General features: G+C 36.4%; 1 protein-coding gene across 1 annotated transcript in view; it reads right to left on the minus strand.

Annotated features, from left to right (window-relative positions):
- slc6a2 (solute carrier family 6 member 2) overlaps positions 1-21,457 on the minus strand; it is a 25,085-nt gene extending 3,628 nt beyond the window's left edge. Inside the window, exons 1-13 of the mRNA XM_008405578.2 lie at positions 20,684-21,457; positions 19,854-20,312; positions 18,466-18,597; positions 17,162-17,396; positions 11,785-11,923; positions 11,163-11,297; positions 10,488-10,591; positions 8,365-8,489; positions 8,158-8,270; positions 6,053-6,181; positions 5,075-5,174; positions 4,679-4,779; positions 102-269 (exon numbers count right to left, since the gene is read on the minus strand). Of these exons, the coding sequence (XP_008403800.1) occupies positions 102-269; positions 4,679-4,779; positions 5,075-5,174; positions 6,053-6,181; positions 8,158-8,270; positions 8,365-8,489; positions 10,488-10,591; positions 11,163-11,297; positions 11,785-11,923; positions 17,162-17,396; positions 18,466-18,597; positions 19,854-20,151 (1,779 nt within the window). The 5' untranslated portion in view covers positions 20,152-20,312; positions 20,684-21,457. The remainder of the gene's footprint in view (positions 1-101; positions 270-4,678; positions 4,780-5,074; positions 5,175-6,052; positions 6,182-8,157; positions 8,271-8,364; positions 8,490-10,487; positions 10,592-11,162; positions 11,298-11,784; positions 11,924-17,161; positions 17,397-18,465; positions 18,598-19,853; positions 20,313-20,683) is intronic.
- Positions 21,458-22,755: the final 1,298 nt, after the last annotated feature.

Genomic DNA, 22,755 nt, shown 5'->3' on the forward strand with positions numbered 1-22,755 from the left:
GAGTTAAGTTTTGAGTATTCAATTACATATGTTTTCTCAATGTCTTTAGTTAGTGTAAATTCTCACTCATTATCACTATATAAATATGCTTGCATACAAACCTCTTTCAAAGTTCCAGGTACACTGAAGAATTTGTAGATTGCGTAAAAGGGAACAAACAGCATGGACGACATGGCTACTCCCCAGCCCAAAATGTTGGCCCAATAAGGGAAGGTGTAGTCATCATATTTCAGGCCTCCTGACGTCAACGTACTGGCTATGACAACAAACTGTAAAAGTAAATGTAAAAAGGTWTTTACAAAAGCAAAAGTGGTCGATAACATAATAATATCAATGATTTATGTATTACAAAGCCTCTAAGAATTATACTTGTGAACTTGGCTGCTCATATTGACTGTATGAACTTTCTAATTATCTAAAAYCTAAAAAAATCTTAGTATTTTTTAATGCATGTTGTCGTCCTTCATCTGCACAATACTTTTCCTCTCTTGCTCTCTGTGAAGGTGGACGCTTTTTTCCTCTGCTCCCTCTCTGCCCTGCTTGCTCTGTTTTTGTCCTGTCTTTTTCTATATTTTTGGAGCCTTTCTTTGCACATCCTCCAAATCTACAAATTATGGATCTGGTCAACCGATCTCTCAATGCAATTGATCAAATTTTCTCGACAAGAACACTGGGCACAGAAGAGCCCTCTTGTCCTGCAGGGACACACCCACCGGGATTCACCCCGGATTTATTCATGATAACAGGATTTCTGCTGTTTGAAGTTTGTGGATACCTGGATTATCAACAAATTTGTGATGGACTTGGCCGAACTAGTGAACACTCAGACTGTTGGTGTGTACAGAGACGCAAGTTGGATGTGAGTCTTGCTGAGACTCGCAGTCTAGCTGAGGACTCTAAAACTCACTAACAGAATGGAATCGATCTTGGAGAAGCTGCTAGTTTCGGCTCAGTGGAACAACCAAATTAATTTGGATAACTGGGAACTGAGCTRTATTGSAAAGACTTTAGGGAAGATTGAAATTTAYAATCTACCTGACCTAAGACATTCTGTATCTGAATTTCCTTTCCCCATGTTGTCTTGGAAGGGCTGCRTGTTTCCAATCTCCTTGAAGATATGTAAACATAACGCTCTTCCTCCTCACCTCCTCCTGTTATCCATGCAGCTGTGGAGCTGAGCGCTCCCAATTCCCTGATAACAACATCTTTATCTGACTTCTGCCGGGAGGCTGAGCAACGTGGTTTCATGGCCYTGTGATCTCACCGCCTTCACTCATGTCTTTGTTTTGCCCTTTGTTTTGTCTGAATGTTGCCATTTGGCCTAATGTGTCCTTTCCTCTTTTTTGTTTTATTTTGTTAGAAACTGTGGAGTACTCACTTTGACAGTGTCATGTCAGTCTTATTCACCCCCCTTCAAATAAAGTGTTGCCCTCACTTTTAACTCAGAAAAGGAATAAGAACAAACTTGGAATCCAGAGACTCTAGTTTATTAGTCACTCTTTAGCTTATATTTTAGAAACTGCAGAGTACTCACTATTTAGATGCAGAGAGACTCCTATTATTGCAACCCAGAAAAGGAATTGGAACGAAGTTAGAATCCAGAAAAAATTCTTCCAGAACAGGAAGATTTAGTTTTTATTATTACTTAGAAACTGTGGAGTTTATTACTTTTACAAATTTAGAGCACACTTAGAAAGTCCAGAGAGTCCTTATACTTATCTAGTATCCCAGAAGTCCAGAAGATATTTACTTACTTACACTGATTTAGCAACCCAGAACAGGGATTAGAGCTTAGAATCCAGATAAACTACCATAGCAACTACTTTTTAGACTCCTATTCTTCCGAATCAGAAAAGGAATTACACCCAAGGATACTTACTTATCTACCAACCCTGAATAGGACTACCTAGTTTATTTACTTTGGATCAACATTATTAGCTTTTTCTTCTTTTGCTCTTTCCTTTGGTTTTTTATTTTGCTTGTATTTCCTTTTAAATCCTGTAAAGCACTTTGTATTGCCTTGTTGCTGAAAATGTGCTATATAACTGAAATTACCTTTACCTTTTACCTTTACATAAGCAGCTCATGCACAAGCTTTGTGTAAATTCATTTGGCATTTTAATCCATTTCTTCCTAAAAATAGATGAGACATTTGATCAACATTATATCYCTTTTTACATCCTGCAAACATTAGGCATAAAAATCTGAAAGAAATGGGGAACATTAGTTGTAAACTAAAGAGGAACGCTAAAGTCGATTTTAAAACATTGTTTTTTATTTACATACYACAACTTAAGCCGGTGCTTTGACAAAAATAGAAAATAGTTACTCTAGAAAAGTGCTTTTTTTATTGTTGTTTACTGCAGTTGAATGAGCAAGAACAGGAATTGTAATTGTGCCAATGCAATATCTGCGCAATATCAATTTAACCATGATGCCTGGTGTGACATTCTTGTTTAAATTCTTGGATAGTGTTTGCTTTAACTTTTTTTGAAGTGTTGTGACATGTTTATTTTTTTTGTATCTGTAATTCAAGCTAAAGCTGCAACAAAACTATTTCCTATCTTGCTATGCACGCTGGCATTTTGACAGGATAAAAAAAAATCAATGCTACATGGACCTGAGTGTAAGGAAAAATGGAAGATTTTATGGGCCATCAAGTCCTGTCAGGTCTTCGAAGTATGTGTGTCAGTTTTGATGCAATCCAATTCTATATTTACAGCGTTCTGCTTCATCAACATTGGGTATGTTACTTTTCTGTTACATTATTGTCTCATTTTATTTATTTATTTTTAAGATCAAGTGGACATCTGGAAACGAAACCCTGGTGCTCTACCAGTGCCCTCAAGTGGYCAGGCAATCAAGAGTTGAATGAATCAAACAGTAAGTGATGAGGCTCAATTTCAAACATCCCACATCCTGAAGTCAAAACACCATCTTTATAAATTATGAGACATTAATATTGGGTCACTGCTGTGATATGTTAATCACCCAGATATGGATTCTGTAGCATTATTGCAAATGTGAAGTATCCATGATGTACATGAACTGCAGTACTTTTGTGGCTGAATAAGAGAGACTTATTTTGCTACGGCATTGTTTCTTTAAAAGTCATTGAAATAAAAGTCTGATGTGCAAAAGTATGACAGATTCCCTTTTTTTCTAACCACCGGATTTTAAAGTATTTTGAAGAGAAAATCTAATTAGCAAGCATGTCTCTATCGTCCACTGGGTTTATGTGGGTGATTTTGTGATGTTTTTTTTTTTTACATTTTAAAAAGGTTTCGAAAGCTTAAACTGTGTTTTCTAAACATATTTTACATGTATAACTTGGTGTCTGGACACAAACGTTTGAACAAGTCATGATGTTCTGTCATTCAAGGCTTCATATGCACAGTGTAAGTGTATGTACAGTGTAGGATATAATATGGTGTTAATTATCTGCAGTAAAAGAAGCGGCAAAGTCCGGATATTTTTTCCGTTGGGCTAAATCTTATTGCAAACCAAATTACTTATTTGTCACAATGAAAAAGAGCAGGAACTGAATTTTAAGTTATTGCCACAGTCCCCCAACCTACCATTTGGGGTGGGACTTTTGGGCTTCAACCCCCTGCTGACAAATACCTAAAACTCTGGAAAGCAGAATAGACGTTGCTAAATATTTATTTAGCAACCAAGGGTTTGTGGTTCTTGGGGTCCCTGAAATTCACACAAAGCAGCTGTCTAGGACTTTATAGTCATATTCTGAGTCTGGAGAAAGTTACAGGGCTGAGTAAGACATCCTGACTGAAAAATTGCAAACATGMTCTTAATGTGTTTTTCATTATGTATATACACACACATATGGCACATGTGGGCAGCTGTGGCTCTGTAGGAAAAAAGGAAAAGGTAAACTCAAAAAGTTTCCCCCCTGCCACTTCACACATTACAAGGCAAGTCAGTCACAAGTTACCCTACTTTTCTGTATATTAGGCTATTGGCAAATGAGACATTTAATGTAACAGGGCTGAGTGGTTGGTATGAATAGAAAAGTGCTAAACATAAATGTGCTCTGCCCATTTGCTACAGGCCATATACTAAATGGTATAAGTAAGTTTTTTGATGAATGATGAGTCTATTTTAAGTTTGTCCTTTTTCTCACGATATCAGAGTACAAAATGACAACACCCATTAATTTAGATATGTGGTGTATTTGTCAGCACATCATTTTTTTACTTTTCCTTTACCAATTTTTTTTTTTTTTAAATAAATGAATTTGTGTTGACATACTCAGAGGAGGGTGTAGAAATCAGTTGTATTAAAGGAAGCCCATAGTTGTCTACGCCTGTAGCTGAATTGTTGCGGACAGAGAAATGTGCTTCCTCGACAACCCATGCAGATTTWAAAAAAAAGCTAAAACTGACAGGCTCAAACCACGTCCCTCTTTTTCCAACATATCTCAGGCTTTTCGTTTTGTATTTGATTCTTAGTGAGAGCTTTTGACTTGTGTCTCAATCTTAATACATTATTTAAATCAACTTTAGATGGCGATTCTGATGCAGATATAAGTCAAATTATCCTAAAAATGCTGAAAATGAGGCAGAAACGCCACCGATGTAGGCTGCATTTTCTCAGAGTGAGTTATGCAGTTGATTATAATCTGGGGGAAAAAGGTTGAATCTTTCTGTATTTTTCTTACCAGAAGAAAAGCTGGGCTGACAAATTTCCAGCACAGCCTCCAGTAAAGCCCTGGCTTGAAGCCCATCATTCGCTCAATATCTTCACTAAAGCGGTCCACACCTGCACAGAGCATGAAAGGTTAAATGGTTTCAGCAGAGGTGAAGCAATATGTTGTCACGCTAAAGACTCGACGTGTGTTTTTGTTCCAAGGGAATCTATTTCATTTCTAACTGGAAACAGAAATTCACAAACATCTAAATTTCTTACTCAATTATTTCCTCAAGAGCACAATAATATTGCCCATGTTTCTCAGGCTGATTCCCAGAACATTGTCTTTATGTCCATGTCTTAAGTTTACAAGGCCAAAAAAAAAAAGTTAATTTAAGACTTTCTGTTATAGTGAACTCTAACTTACCATAAAACCATGCCACTCCAATGGCCTCAATCAGCACACCAAAAAGTATGGCAGTCCCTGCTGCATACTTATCTAACAATGTCAGAACATAGATCCCACCCTACAGAGAAAGATACAAAAGAAAATGTGTGAGTCTCAGTGTCAAAGTACTTTAGCACTTTGAGATTTTTGCTAATGAAAAGTGCGGTACAAATTAAATTTATTATTATTATTATTATTATTATTATTATTATTATTATTATTATTATTATTATTATTATTATTGTCAAAATGCATCTTAATAAATTAGATTACCATCACAGTTAATTGATTTCTTCTGTTGAATATATAGATTCATATATAGAATCATTGCACACAGGGTGATACATTTCAAGCACTTTTTTCTGTTAATTGTGATGTTTAATAGTTTGCATCAATTGTTTGTCTTTGAAAATTATAATTTTACATAAACCCTCTAAAAACGTTGGCGTACCTTTTAGTCAATGTCAGAAAATAAATATGTGGACATGTTCTATGTTCAGTCGAGCTTTTTCATGTTTTATTGATATCATCTCAACATTTTAATCTATTAAAAAAAATTGCAAGCAAAAAAGTTGTTCCCTTTTCTAACATTTAAATTTATATAATAAACAAACCACATGAATCCTTTATGAAATCTTTCCCAAGTCTTTCTGTGTTTGAGTTTTACATGCCACAAAACTGTTTTATTTTTCTGGCTGCTAATTAATGAATTGGAATGCAAGGGGAAATTTAATTGTTGACTTCCTGGATGCAGTTTAATTGAATCCAGTGTCATCAGATCGTGATGCAATAGTTCATGAAAACTGACTTGAATTGAGTGCAGTTCAGATAGACTCTTTCATAATGAGTCAGTAAAGCTTGACTTGTATTAACGAAAGAATTTTTATAAAATCTTTGCAATATTTTTGAGGAGTTTATAAATAAACTTGAAAGAGCATCATAAATGTTGATACTGACATTAGTAATGCAAAACAGGGCAACAAGGAAGGTTCCAAAAGCTGTGGCGAATGTAAAGAGCTTTCTGTTTCTCTTAAGAATCTTGAAGTCGTCTGTCAGGCCTGTGATGACAGCCTCCATGCCGCCCATCTGAAGCAAACAGACAAACATGAAAACCAGAAATGTCTCCAAACCATACATGCCTACATACATTGAAACGTTCACTTTTTATTTGGTTTGTAAGACCAAACATTATTATATCATCACTTTAATTAAACAAGTTTCTATCCACACATATTTCTAACCTCTATATGTGCAAAAATACAGTTTGGCTTCAGTTACTGACACTTTAATAAACTGATTATAGTAAGTAAATAAGTGCTGGTACATTAATATCTATTAAGATGTCTTAAACTCTTGATTTGATTATGTGAATAAAACAGTGAAAATTATTTTACAAAGGTGTTTGTGCTTCTCCTAAAACATTTACGTTTATTTGACATAGGACTCTAATTACTATAAARTTTGTTGCTGTTGAAAATTAGATTAGCTTTGGCAGATTCAATATTATATCACTGCGCCGTGACAGATTAGAATGTTCTTCTTCAGATCAAAATCTTTCCTAATATACAATAAAATAAAATAAATTCATTCAAGGTATTGTTGATGTGATTTATTTTACTAATCATCCAAAGTTACATTTTTCCTTGAGGAAAAAAATGTATATTAGATGAACATGTGTGTTCATTTAATATGTATAATATAAATTTTTTACAAGTAAACTCAATCTGCGATAAAGGGTCTAGTTTAGTTATTTTCAGTTTTAATCTTCTATATGCAGGATCTGTGGTTTTTATGACTTTATTTAAATGTATTGATATTATTCACACTAATGTTGAAAAGCAATAACAATTCTTATTTTACTATTCGGATAACCTTTTCTCATAGCTGATGGTTTTGATCGTCGCTATAGTGTAAATGTAAAAACTGAACCCCCCCCCGTACTCTGAAAGATTACGACACTTTCAGAACTCTGAAAGTGTCGTAATCTAAATATGCAATGAATTCACCATGTTGAGTTGAACAACTGAAATCCAAAATCTTAGGAAAACATTAAATRGAACTGGCTTTTCTTGACTATTGGCCTGGAACTAAAACAGCTCTGGGATGAATTCCTTCAACAAACAGCAGAAATGAAATGTTTTTGCAGATGTTAAACAAAAAGAAAAGAAAAGAGGAAAAAGAGACAACTTAATTKTATTCACCCTTAAAGTCAATATTTTTTGGCAATTACAGCTGCAAGTCTCATTTGATATGTCTTTGTAGTTTTAGCTCATGTAGCCAATGGAATTTTTCCCCATTTCTCAAAAAAAGCTGCTTTGCTGCAAAAGTTCAGCCATTACCATACTGAAAGCTGAAAATCTGCCCCCCATAAGGCTTCCCTCAAGAAATCTGTCATCACCATATTTCTCTAAAACAGTGTGTTAGAATAAATATCTGAGGCTTGCGTTTTCCCATAAATGTTGAAAGAGGTATGTTTCCAGGGACCTACAGTGTGTTTTACAGCATAGCAAAGAAATGGAGGATGTCTTAAGTTATTGTTGTAATAAAATCTTAAATTTYCCCTCTAAAGGAAAACACAAAGCTGGTCGGACAAGTAGCATACGATCTGGTGAGATTAAACTCTACATTATTTATCTTCAAACTGAACGTCGTCTTGCAAGTGCTGTCAAGTTGCAGTAAGTAAAGACATTACAAAAGCACTACAGAAATCTCTTTTCTATTGTTTATGAGGCAGCATTTTAGTTGAATGTGTTGAAAGGTTTTGCTCTTTTTTTCCCATGTTAACAGCCGTTATTTATGTGTAGCAGTTTGTAGGTGATCTCCAACTACAACGATTATTGGATAGTTTATGCCTCTATACCTGCTTGGTGAGTGGCAAAYTTTACAGCAAAATACATCAAATTATTGGAAATAAACATTCAGAAGCACACAGCAGGTTATATAGATCTGCCTTCACATCCTGGATTAAATTTCTGAACCCCTCCAATAGTCACTGTATAATTCACATCCTGCATCTTTTTGACAGTTTTAACCTCCAGCATACAGTGGTAAAGGCTACTCACCGAGCTATCAATGCCCAAAGTCAGCAGCATGATGAAAAATACAATAGCCCAAAATGTTGAACCAGGTAGTGTTGCAATTGCCTCTGGATAGATGATAAACACCAAACCTGCCCCTGTAAGCAACCAATAATATGAAACACTTTTATTTACATTCAAATTGTTATGTAGAAGTAATGTAAACCATAGCATTGCATGTGTTTTACTTACCTTCTGTTGCTACATCTTGCACTCTCACATTATGCTTTTGGGCCATGTATCCAAGAACAGAGAATATTGCAAACCCTGAGAAGAAACTAGTGACGCAATTGACTGTGCTGGTCAAGAGAGCATCCCTGGGTTAAAAAACACACAGTGATGAGAAGTTAGAAATATATTTTCTCAACATGAATAGTTAAACATTTTCACATATCTGAAGTTCTACAGTCTGGTAAAGGGATCATTAGGAAACTTTTGTGTATGTTTAACTTTGAGTATAATTATCGAGTTGAATTTAAATACATTTTTTTAAATTAAGTCAATTTAGTTCAATTTTAATAGTTTTATCTTCTGGCAAAAACTGAAGATTAACAGGAAATTTCAAATCTGCTGGTTAGGTGGCTTAATGGATAATTAGAGAGCGGTTCTGTGACCACTGACAGAATGAATAAGGTCGCAGTGACCTCAGCCACCTCCTGGGTTTAAGGAGCAGAAGCCTCTGAATGAGCAATTTCCTTCCATTTGACTTCCCTTTCACTTTCCTTTTGTTCCTATTTTTATGGGCTGTGAACAATTTAAAGATGTTTTCACTGAACACCGCTGTCCTGTCTGCTTATTCGGGTCATTAGACAAGTACATGAAAAGAATCAGGCAAATCTTTAGTAGATAAGAAGAAAAAGCACATGACTCTGACAGGCCTTCAAAATATGTCAGTTACTTTATTTTAGATAAATGGGGGGAAAACATGAAAAACTACATTTAAAAACATGTTTAAAAAAGATTTATCATTGAGGTTAACAACATAACAATATCAGAATGTGAGGAATTTGAACATGACGCTGATGAGCCAAAGCAGTCCTATGTTTTTACAGGGACATAGTTTTAGCATTTTGAAATGAAAATATTATATTTGTTACTCTGTCAATAGAAAATGTATTTTAACCACAAAATTCAAATTCTAGACATATTGCTGACATCCTAGGTGTTAAAGCAAGGATTTGTGAAAATGCTTATGTCTGTTTAATGCAAAATGAAAAAAGAAGAGTAGTCCCTTAATTGTTAGCCTGGTTTTGTCTGGTTTGTCTGTCTCACCAATTTCTCAGATGCCTTGAACTGCCTGGTTTGAAGCCAAAGCTTGTTTATACTCAGCTAGACAACCAAAATAATAACTTAAGGCATTTCAACAAAAATCTATTGCGTCAATACAGTTGATTAGTTGAAACACAGCTTCCTTCAAGCCTTGGAGCCTTATGCCGTCTTCTAAATTTCAAACAGTGCTTATTAAGATATCTTAGCTCAACTCATAAAAACAAAACAGTTTCAGTTTTGCTTGGAGGGACCGATACAATGTAACGCAGACATACACATTTGGATATTCTCCGTCTAACAAAGAGTTTTCTCCACACTTCTGTCTGTGCCTGCACTCTGTTTCTACCCTGTCACACTTAACAGTATCTGACGAGTGAACAGCACACTTATGGACTGTTAATGTAGGAAAAGACAAGCTCAAACCCTTTTGTCTGCTGTGAGTTTATTGTTAGCTTTGATGTTGACTGCATTGTCATTTACAAGCTGATTTGAATTTAAGGGTTTGCCAAATGTATAAGCATAAATTAACACAAAGAAATACAAAAAAAACATTACTATTATAAATTGTAGTAGTCGTAGTAGAAGTCAGAAACAATTCATGTAGTTTACTAGTAGTTAACTTGTTTTCTCTACTTGCTTTTTATCGTTATTCCAGTCTTTTCCTTTTCAATTAGTTAAATCTTGTTCATTTGTTTTTGTTTATATACTCTCAACCTCTAGCAAGACTTACTTGCTATACTGAACAGCACACTTATGGACTGTTAATGTAGGAAAAGATAAGCTCAAAACCTTTTGTCTGCTGTGATCTGAAGAACAGCAGCTCTCTGAGAAAAAAACAACTAAACATGCAGCCTTCGGCTATTATCTGGCCACCCTTCCTGGTCTGTACTTTATCTGTCCTCAAACACTAGGACACTCAAGTAAGCTGGACAGATTAGCATCACCTACGTCTTGTTGTCTAGTTGCAATATGGAAAGCGAGGCTGCTTAGAAACAGCAGGATGCTGCTGTGGGCTTGTTTGGGATTATCACTGTGAGCCTCCTTACCTGTAGCAGTTGTTGTTAAACTTGTTGTAGCTGGAAAACGCAATGAGGACACCAAAGCCTGCTCCCAGTGAGTAGAATATTTGTGTAGCAGCATCGATCCACACCTAGAGGTTAAATAAGGCAGTTTTTGTTCATCATACATGTAGTTAGAATGAATGTTATTTATTTTTCAATCAAATGTATTTTAGTTTTCTTATTTATTTTCCTTCCTCAATTGTATCCAGGATACAGTTGGATTGTAGCCTCTTGTTTCACAAAGAAAAGCTGCTTATTCTGGCTTTCATATTAACTGTGTTTAAAGATAACATTCACAGTGTTCTTATAGCAAAAACTTAATCTTCTTAACCCTTTTATATATTYGTTTACCCAGTTGGTGGAATGTTCATTCACTTTCCTCCTTACCTGCATTTAATATCTGCAGAACCAATTGAGTCTAGCTTTTAAGTTTGGGGAAACCAATTGTCTGCCTAGTAGTGAGTAGTGTTAGAGAAACAATCTTACATAAGATAGCAGAGTTCAATTAAAATAAAATCATGCATTCAATAATAAGACAAGAAAGGTTAAAGCTAGCATTAAAAAAGTCTGCTCAAAAATGAAACTTGGATTTTATCTTTTTTGTGTGCCACTTTCTACAAGTGTGGCAGGGCTCATAAGTTTGTAACCTCTCTCTCTGACCTCTAGGTTGTTTAGTCGGTTGAAATCAATGTTGAGGTAAGCTTTGATCCCGTCCATGGACCCTGGCAGAGTTATGCCTCTGATGAGCAACACAAACAGGACAATATACGGCATAGTCGCTGTGATGTACACGACCTGAAAATATGCACAGAACAAATAGCACACAGGTTATCCAAATCACCATCGCACTCCCCAGAATAATCCAACATTTTTCAAATAAATACAAAAAGACTTCTTTTTTCTCAAATTAAAAAAAAATTGTAGGTATCTTAGAACCTTAACACACAACAGCAATAATTGTAATATCACTTTTCAAATTCAGTGTTTGTAAAAAAAATAAATAAATAAAACATTGACAGTGGGCTGTCTTGCTCAAAGAAAACTCATTTTTTATTAGCAAAGTTCCAGTTGGAGATAGCGGTGGGTCAGCACCTGACAGCTTTTTGTCCAGATGATCAAGCACTGAGTTTACTGCAAGACATAAACCCTCTGATGATGCTGTGAATATCAGATTTATAGCTCAGTTTAGTAATGAAAGTATTAGACACTACCATACCATATGCTTCTGTCAGCAGTTAGCTTATGAATAATATGTCAAAAAATAAGTACAGGTGGCCCATACCTTCCCTGAAGACTTGACACCTTTCCACAAGCTGAAGTAGAGGATAAATACAACCACAACCAAGCACAGCGTTAACTCCCACCGAGGCAAGCCCAGGTCCTGAATACCTTTACTTTCATGGAGATGCAACACACCCCGTCTGCATAGGAGAGACAAATCCAAATACACACTGTCATGATACCCAGAAGCCATTGCTAGTTTTGACATACCCTTATTTATAGATGATGTTAGTTTTTGATTCAGTAATCTGGACAAGACTCAAAAGGTGCACTTAATTTTTTTTTTTATGGATTATTGCCCCAAAAATATTTTCTGAGCATGAAAAAGAAATAAGCAACTGTTTTTTTCACAACAAGATACTTAATCTAAGTTGTCTATTGACGTGGAATGGAACATACTTACAGGGATAGCATTAGGGTTTCTAAGTATCTTAACTGTAGTCTTAGATCTCAGTTTGTAGAATCTAGCTGACTGTCATACTAACATACACACATCTAAAACTGCTGTCACCGTTGCAATCAAAGCCATAGCTATTTACAATGACTAGTTTGTTACTAGAAATCCTTATGTTGCACAACAAAAAGTAATAAACCCAATTAAAGCCAAGCACACTTTTTGAAGCAGGTATATTCAAATGCTTAAATGCAATGTTCAAAATTAGTTGCAAGAACTTTTAGTTGAACAGATTTTCTGTGTCCGTAGACTAAAACTCAGTCGTTTAAGATTTAGCTGTTGTTGAACTATGATTCTTTGATATATGTTGATATGTCTTTTTGTTGAACTGCCCAGTCTATTGGGCCGCCAAGGGAGTTTTAAAACAAGTTTTAAATAGCTATCAGAGGTTAAGATGGGAGGAAAAGAGCAGGGGTGACAGCACTCCACCCTCAGCTAACATATCCAACCTGTTGATTTCACTTCATCTTAATTTACCATGGACAATATGCTGGATGAGATACATTTTAATAACTCCACTTCATTGATATTCAATATTGAAATACAATTTATCTCAAGCTTGTTGACACTGTGTACAAAGGCAAAAGAAAATGTGTTCATTGATTTTCACAGAAAAGTACCTACTTTTGTTTCAACACCTTGCAGATTCACACAAGTAGATCAAAACTGTCATGATTAAATTGCTAATATTGAATGTTTTCTTCTGTCAAGCTGTCAGCTCAAGATGGACTTCCAAATTTACTGATATCTTTAGTTACTGTGTGAATTTAAATAAGCAAGGAATACTCCAGAAAGCTTTATAAGCACTAATCTTATCTTCATAAACTGTTAATTCTACAGTTTTTTAAGAATGCCGCAGGATAAAATCTTTATACATCCTTCTGATCATGACTTCTTTGTTTTTACACCATACATGTTCTTTTAAAGGAAGGCTCCGCCAMCACCCTATTCAAAATTTAAAAAAAAAATATATATATATATATGCCTGACACCTGGTACTACTCAACCTAGAAGGTATGTAACATTTGTTGTGTTTATCTGATGCCTAAATTGGGTGGATATGCAGCTGGGAATTTTTCAGGCAAGTGGAAAAAACATAAGATACATTGGTTTTAGGCTGTCATTTTTGGGGTAATTTGTAGTTTTTAATAAGGTGAATATAATATTGCTGTTGATTTTTGCTTTATAAAAAGAGGGGATCCTTTATTTCAGCTTCACTTTTTTCATTCAAGCTTTTTTATTTAGATCCTACAATTTTGCAGCTGTTGGTAACTATATTTAGAGAATATATTTCACAAGGACATTTTGAAGAACAGCGTAAAACACATATTCTAGGTATCACATGGAATCTCACCACATACCAATCAAAACAGCCAAGTATCACCAATCTTCAGTTTAGTAACAGGGTTAATCGGAGATTTACATGAAATTAGCTGCTATAATAAAGAGTCCAAGATACCATGCACAGCAAGATACCAATATACCAGGCTCACAGCATCAAATATTTTCCACCATATTAAAGAGGGCACATGAAGTACTTGTTCAAATCTTTTACACCATACCCAGATGAAGAGTTCAATGCCAAACAACTCAATGTTAGTCCCACATAAAAGTCCCAGTGGTGTTTCTTGAATTCCACATTTGTGAGAAAAGAACAGAGAAGGCTTTTCTTCAGTCACTCACAAACAATAAGACTCAAATCCTAAAATAACTTTTTCCTGCAACTTTTGGATATGTTTCCATCTCAACACACCTGAAATTAATAATTAGGTAATTAGCAGGACTCTGTTGGAGGAGGATTTCATCTGGGTGTGTTGAACCAGGGAAATTTCTAAAAGTTTCAGGAAAAATGCTCTTTAAGGATTGGAATTTAAGTCTCCTGGTTCAATAGTTGTTATGGACGATTGGAGACCTAAAAATGTAACTTCTGCTGCAATTCTGACTGTGCATAGTGGAGTGGTAAACACTGGTCCTCCTTAAATAGAATATTGACCAACACATTTGATGTGTAAATCTTTGGGAGAATCTTTCAAACATCTCAAAAATCAAACGTGTTACATTACTATAAAAAGTTATCATTACTATTTTTTTTATTAAGTCTGAAAGAAAAGATCTTTGAAAAACTTCAGCAGTTTTTTTTTTTTTTTGTAAGGGAAGGGAAATGATACATTTAAAGATTTATGGTCCTGGGAGGCAGAAAGCAGCATGAAGACATCAGTTTATGTGTTAAAAAAATGTATACTGTGCTCTGATCTGAGGGTCTCGTGTTAGAGTTGTGTTGCAATGCCCCAAAGGCCTCTCACCCATCTGATTGCATTGATAATGTACTTCTAGTAAATGCAGACTGTAACATCAGCACAGTTCCCTTTGGCCCTGCTACTCTAAACACATTTAGTCTTATCATCACTCAGGAAGCTGGTTGCCCTGCCATCCTAACACCCGCTGCTACCATTTGTTGATCTTGGTGTGTTTGAGTTGCGTGCTGTCAGGTCTTAAATAACAAAAACTAAACATCATGAGGCAGCTGGGCGGTCTTGTTTCAATCAGCTACATTTCATTCATTACAAAAGATTTTGTCCTTGAGGTTTTAGAAAACAGATTTTGAAAACCAATGTATCTCTGTTATTACACTTTCAAAATTACAATAACATTGATTTATAGAGTGTTGTTTCCACAGCTTTAAACCAGATGTGGCTGCTGCCGACTACAACTAAAGAGAATCGCTGTTCTTTACATAAATTAGTTTGTATTGCATTGCTTTCAAGAGAATCATATGTTTGGGGGGCAGTATTGTGGAAAATTGACTTTGGTTTTCAGTCTGCACATTGCATTATTATGTTAGACCCTGCATAAACATTGTGTGTATATAAAAAATAATTTAAGACATTTGACTTCACATCACAGCAGTATCTGATGACTAGAAATTGGCCTCTGTCTCTTTAAGGAGCTCCCGCTCTTTCCAACACTTTGCCTTTAACACTTCGTCTCAACAATGCTTCTCCATGATGCTGTTTACAACAGTTCTTAGGAGCATTGGTTGAAACTCAAAACCTTTTCGCTTTCAAGTTTCAAACATGAATTTATTCTATAAACTAAAGTTCATCGTCCACTTTTACTTATCAATCAATCAATCAAATTTTATTTGTATAGCACATTTCAGCAGCAAGGAATGTCAAAGTGCTTTACATAATTAAAATAAAAACAGAATGTGACATTGAATAAACAGTGAGAAAGAGAAAGAGATTTACAAAATAATAAAAAATGGTCTTACAGGTCATAAAGGACAATCTTCTTATTGTTAAAATACTCTTATAGTTTCAAATAGTATTTATTTTTCTTGACATTAACAGCCTTCTGTAGTGCATTTTGACTAAGGCAATAAGTCAGATAAACCATAAACTTTGTAGGTGTGTTTTATATGTATTAATAAGCCCAGCTGGAAAGCCTAAACTCCCCTCAAAATAAAAGTGTAAGATTAGGTGTGACGTCAATGTGAAGGAATGTTTCATTCGAAAGTTTGTTTTACTAATCAGGTTTGCTGCAAATGATGGCTAGCCTACAAACTAAGCTCATGAATGTTGGTGGATGCAGAGGAGTGTGAGATGTGAAGCAACTGAATTGTTGACTCAGTTGTCCTCCCTCATGCTGTGCTTTGGCTTTGCTCCTGTTCTCAAAGCCAAAGCAGGAGGATTTATTATCCCCTACAGTCGCTAGCCCCATGGAAGATCTGTCTCAAAGTGCCTTATTGTTTTCAGTCTGCACATGTTCCTGTCCTTTAATGTAAATACAGCTTGAAAACAAAACGAAAAGATATATTTTCAGTTTGGGTTTTATGGACCATGTCTTGTGTCTGTCTGTAATCCCATCATTGTTTTGAAGACCTGCTGTAATTTACAACCGTGTACCTTCCATGTGAGCGTTGAATCCACGTGGTTAATAAAAGTGTTTACATACCACCAATAGATCAGGTTTGGAGTTTCGTGGAAAATGGAATATTACCCAGGGATGTTTAAACAAACACCGAAAGCTGGGATGTGTTGCTCAGCAGAATGGGATCAGGTCTTTATTAATCCGTCTCTTATTGGCCCTCATAGTGTTCTATGTTTTCTGCACTTCAAACCTTGCATGTGTCCATTGTATTGTCCAAGTCCAAGTCATCTCACAGACTTCCTTTGGGCTACGCAGTCTTCACAGAAGCTGAGGAAGAACTGGCTGTCTTTGAAGTATAAACAGATGGGACTCATTTCAAGCACTTCAAAGAGAGCATTTGAACTTTTTATGTATACACTTTTTGTAGTGCAAACACTTACAGCTAGACAGTTTTAGGTTGTAAACTCACATTGCACTGACCGGTTGCCCAATTGATACTGACAGGAGCTGTTTTATATGGGTTTGGATGTTAGTATAATGCAGAGACAGATAATAAAAAAATATTCCACAGCAGGTTGTGATACCCTACCTATCTATGTATGGGCTTAGAGGGCGGTGTAGTTATTACCACTGTTGCCTTGAAGAAAACCAGTTTATTTTTTTCTCCTTGTACATGCGTGGGATGACTGTGGGTGGATTTTATCTTACAATCGAAAAATATGCATCTCCGCTTAATTAACCACTTTAAATTGCCTTTAGGTGTGAGTGTATATGTGCAGAGCTGTTTGACCCATCTGGGTGATTCCCAGTGACTGCTGGAGGTAAGCACCAGTTCATCCTGATGGCACTGGTTATATTACTACAAAAAAAATTAAGGAGGATTCCTACTCCCCTTATTAAAAACATGTACAGTGTGTCTTCCTGTTACTGCAATAACAGATGACATTATATTAGGATTACTTTACACATCTTGGCCAGGCATGCAAATAAATGTGGGCTCCACAATAAGTCATATTTTGTGATAATATAGTTACAGTGGAAAGATTTCACTTACTCGTAGTACTCAGCTGCAGGGGTGATCTTGTACTTGGCATAGGTGCCATTGCCGAGGACAGACCCATTGATGTGCTCAGGGTCAGTGCAGTTTGCGCTGTTCCAGGCATTGTGACATCTGAGCCATGGGAGCTCGCGTGTCATGGAGGAGAACAGGTAGTGAAGTGACCAGGCAATGATGACGTTGTAGTAAAAGCCAACATACAAGGCTATGACAATCACAGTGTAGCCCACACCTGACAGAAACGGGAATAGTTATAAAACAAGAAAAATATAATTTCACATATTTACACTATTCAAATCATATGCATTTGTAACTGTTTAACAGGTAAGGTGGAAAGTACAGATATGTAAAAGATTCCCTTTGCAGATTATTATGTCCATATGCAAATTACTCTCAACATGCACATTCTTTAGTGGCAATCATTTAATGTCTGGTTTAAATGTGAAGTTTTTTTTTTTTTTTTCTGGTCTTATTTTCATAAAGTATCAATTAGAGATTAAGCAGCAGGTGGATGTAAAACCGCCCTTATCCATTGAAAACTCAAAACCTAAATTAGTGCCATCTACAGTAGTAACTGTTCATCATTTTGAGTTCTTTTAGGGGAGAACATGATGCCTGTGTTGTGTTATTTTATCTCCACTGGAATGTGACGTCTTCGCATGAAACAGAGGAGCCTCATAAACCCTTCACCTGCTCATTCTGCTCAGGAAAATAACAAACCCTCCCACCTTGTTGCTGAAGCCAACAAAAGCACCAACTCATCTGAGAGCGCCTGAAAATCTACTTTTTAGATCTCCTTCTTAATGCATCAAATCTCCTTTTTGCAAATCTGTTTTGTAGGTACATTTCTCAAAAATGTGCCACAATGTCAATGCTCAGTTAGATTTCATATGTGATTTATAGACAGTTAATGTGTCTGAGTAAAAATTACAGACAATGACTCATTTTCTATATTTTTTCAAACAAGTTGCTAGCGCTGGTATGCAGGATAATTTCCATTCCCTCACTTAAGTGAAACAAAATGTAGCAAGGAGCCAGAATGTTGCGAGTTCAATGAGAGCGAATGAATGACCTGCTGTGACAGGTTTTAGTTACAAGGGACTCTTTTCTACCTTTGAGGGGGGTAAAGGAGAAGAGCAAAACGATGAAATTAAAGGGCAAGGACACATGAGAGGCCGATAAGAAAAAAACATGCTGATCTGTAAGTTTAAAAGGTTACAAAGAGACTGAAGTCGATACGTTGTGTGTGTTTGAATCTGAATGTGAGTCTTGTAAATCTGTGTATGTTAAACCAAAAATACCTTTAAAGATTGGGCATATTTTCCAAACTGTAGCTGCTCCCTCCCTGTTGTATTGGCCCAAGGCAAGTTCCATGTAGAACAGTGGCATCCCAGCAATGACCAGGAAAAGAGTATATGGGATTAAAAAGGCACCTGAAAAGACACAAATCATCAAAACAAAGTGCTTTTCTACATTTTTTCCTTGAGTTTTACTTTTTGTGATAGAAAAACGTTGACAAGTGGCGGTGTTATGGATTAAGAAGGGAAACAGGATGGCCAGGGGGCTTGACATTCTTAGAAAAATAGTGGGAATGATCAAAGCTATTTTCATGCTGTGCTTCAGAGGCACATCCACCCCAACGTAGGAAACAAGCTTTGATAATTGAATTGCTCTTGACACTGTCCATCACAGGTGACACATTATCTCCAGTAATGAATAAATATTCGCCAAAGGCCAGTCTGATTGACAGTTTCGTGCTGGGGTTGGACCACTGAGGGTGCAGAGTAAGAACATGTTGATTTTAGTTTTACATTTGAATAGAATATAAAAACAAACAGAGGACAGGGCACAGCTTCCAGTGAGCCCTCTGTTGTCATTGACATGGGAGGTTAAAGAAAAGCAGCACTATTTTAAGCAATCCTTTGTTGGTTTAGCTACACAAACTTCACCACACTGCAGATTCAGCATTCAACTGTTTTTTTCAATCAGTTGTCATAAACGCAAACACCACTTACATTCAAGGTTCAAATATCAGAGGATGACCTTAAACATCACCGATTGAGGCATTTCAAAGAGCAAAAAAAAAAAAAAACAACTAAAAAGACTGCTGTCTGCAGAATAATTTCAGATTCATGCAAATGAAYTAAAAAGAAATCATAATAATACATGTCCAACAACCTGTAACAGCACACCTGACATTTTGCTTGATGATCTTGGTAGTTGTTTAAAAATGTTATCAGACACAGTCAAATTATACACTTCACTTGCGCATGAGGAAATTTAAAATGGGGCATTTCCTCGATCATGAAAGCAAAAACCCGCCTCCCCGTTTATACTCCTGGGACTATTATCGGAGATTAAAGGCGCTAAAATTAGAAACAAAATGATTAACTTTGAACATCAAAATCACAAACATGTTTTAGCCTTCTAATGAATCCAGGAATTGTAAATGTTGCAAATAATAATAATAATAATAATAATAATAATAATAATAATCTGTGTATTAAAACAGACAACATCAGTACAGAAACACAAAAATCTTCTCTATTATATTTTCGCAGCATTAGCACTTATTTTATTTAAATGTTCTTATATGAAAACCGCAGCCTAAGAGCTTATTGCTTATTTTTGCTTTTTTTTTTTTTAGCTATTTTACGCACATTAGTGACGAAACACATTGCTCACTCACCTCCTCCGTTTTTGTAGCACAAGTATGGAAATCTCCAAACATTGGCCAAGTCCACAGCGAAGCCAATAACGGACAAGAGAAAGTCTATTTTCTTGCCCCAAGTTTCTCGGTCGCTCTCAGGAGACGCTCCGGGTAAACCTACGCGGTTCCCAGGGGTGGAAATAATGGAGGAGCTGGTGTACTGGACACCATTCTGGTCCTTGACCAGGATCAGTTCTACCTCTTTTTTCTCCACATCGCACTGTTTCAGCGGTGCGACCGATGACAGTTTGTGCTCTGGCAGGATCTGGATGTTCATCTTCTCCGCGATGAATGTACGAAGCCCTCGCCGGTGCGATGGTCTCACAGCTCCCTGTGGRTCCTGGTAGAGCTGGCTTTCTGAGTTGATGCGCTTGGCAAAAACAGTAACAAGGGAYTGTTCCCCACCGTAACTACAGGTGACACCTCCGTGTTCATCGGCTAGAGAGAAGAAGAAAGTGGGAAAGAGTTTGGAAAGGTTAGGGATTCGTGCGTAAAGTTTACGCATCTAGGAAATCACGGTTTAGAGCCTCAACAGGGGAATAAGTGGTATAACCATGTCYACAGCAGACAGACCTGATGTCCATGTGCTTCTGCTACAACTACAGCATTAAGATGAATTATTATCTCAAATTCACAGCAATACAAAGTGTCAAGGGTATTCTACTCCAGTACGTCACCAAACGTGCTGAGGACATTACGCAAGATTGAGGCATATCTCATCGAAATTAAGTCCAAGATAAAAGAATATTATAATATGAGTCAAGTTACTAAAGCAGTGCAAAGACAGCTCTTCAGCTGCTATCCCGTACTTGATAAAACTAAGGACACCTCTCCATGACCCGATGCTGCTGCGCTCCGGATGCGTCTGAGGGAAGACTGCCCATTCTGAAGGAACTTTGAGACTCGCCTTCTCAAGCTGAGACGATAAAAAAAAAATGCGAGCTTTGAAATCTGTTTCCTCTCTCTCTTCCACGTGATATTTTATAATTRAACATTTTCGTTTCTTCTGTTGAATGTTAGTGTTGCATGACCGCCAAGTAATAAACTTTCAGCTTACGACTGCGCATGATCAAGGCGGTTTAAAAGAAGCATKTGAGACTATCTTTACTTTGTTTTCAAGTGGGAAAAAAATATGAATAAAAACTTCAAAGACTTTTTGGAGTTTTACATTAGAGCAAACATGTAAGATGATGTATTTCTGTCTATGTGTGATTTTAGACATTTTTGTTGTGCAATWTAACTTCACCTTATCCTACGGTTCCAATAAGCACTTGAATTTAACATGCAGGAAAACTTTTTTAATGTTTTMATTTGGACTTATCTGTTTCTTCTCTTCTCTAGACATATTGAATTACTGTTTTCTAAGAAGCAGTAAAAGCTTTGTGTCCCACGTGTAATTTAATCCCACAGCAGCTTTGGCCAGGGGCAATGATTTCTATTAGATATGGTTGATCAGTTCATCCCATTAAAGTCAATGAATGTCCTGTTTGCTTTCCAGTGCTTGTTTTATAAAGCCCTAATAGGGCTGGGGTTTTTTGGCGTTTTGTTTGTGGAGACTGAACAACCACAGCGCGGTCAAAGCACAGGACCAGGCAAAAAGGGATGACAAYGGTGTTACTGATGCTTTCTCTTGAATTTGCGTTTCTTTCCATTTACCTCAAATTAAACATTACAACTTCCTCACACTAACAAAAACTTGTGTTAATGGTTTTTTTTTATTCAACAAGTTGAYTCTTCACATTTAAACAGTAACATCTTGACAAACACTGCACAGTTCACATTTTTATTACAAATGACACACAGAGAACTGACCCTGCAGGTAGGAGCTGGACCCATGACTCTTTACCTTTWTCTTGCTACATCAAAKGGGAGCTCTGCACAAAAGAAAATCATGGCWTTATTCACCTTTTACCTTGATGATGTTTCACCCCTTGAGTTGCTTATAAATAGTTCTTGGGAAGATGTTTCKTTGTTTCTGTGAAGGTCTGAGCTTTGACATGTTGACCTCCAAATGAGATTTTAATGAAAGATGACAAAGCCACACGACAACCCTACAAGGATTTAACCTGAGCATTTGCTTAGGGTCACATTCAAAGATTCCTTTTGTCTTTATTGATGTGCCTCATTATTAACACATGTTAGTGTTGTAGTGATTTGCAGAAATCCCATCTTAGATACACACAGATATGTTATGGTCCAAAATACTCAAATTAAAAGAAAAAATGATTAAATACGAGCAGTGTCTGATTGTTTGTGGAAAGGCGTTTCAAGAGGAATGGAAAAAGCTACACAAGGACTCACTTCCCCAGGGTTTGAGATTCGTCTTCTGTGGCAATTGTAGGAGACTAGTGTTGACCGCAGGCAGTGYGATAAAATATAGYGGTGAAGAAGTTTTGTAAGAAAGGAGGAGCCAGGTTATGCAGTTTAAATTGAATGTGTTGAGCGATGGAATGTCAGTGAAGGTTTCTAACAGAAAGGATCGYGCAATCTTTACTGTAAGAGAGAGCGAGAAGAAGTCTACCTGAGTTAGATGTTCTAAAGTATAATTAATAAGCAACAAAAGATAAGCTGTAAAAAGATTGCAGTAGGGAAAATGTGGATTAAAGTTCCAGTGGCAGCAAAGGGAAGACAAGRGCAGAGGCTAGCAATATTTTCAGATGGTTGAAGATAAGTTTAGAGATATTTGCTGATGTGTTTCATGAAAGTCATGGGCCTGTTGAAGATGTCTTCCAGAAGAACTGGTTCAGTGGGAGGCAGGAGATACAATGAGAACTTTAGGTCCAAATATTAGTTGTTGAGCAAAAGAGAGTAGAGATGCGTCCATGGTTTTATTTCTGTGAGGAATTTTGTGAAAATGGAGAGTGTTGTGGAGGAGGTGGAT

Source organism: Poecilia reticulata, linkage group LG3 (genome assembly GCF_000633615.1).
Source record: "Poecilia reticulata strain Guanapo linkage group LG3, Guppy_female_1.0+MT, whole genome shotgun sequence".
Taxonomy (NCBI): Eukaryota; Metazoa; Chordata; class Actinopteri; order Cyprinodontiformes; family Poeciliidae; genus Poecilia; species Poecilia reticulata.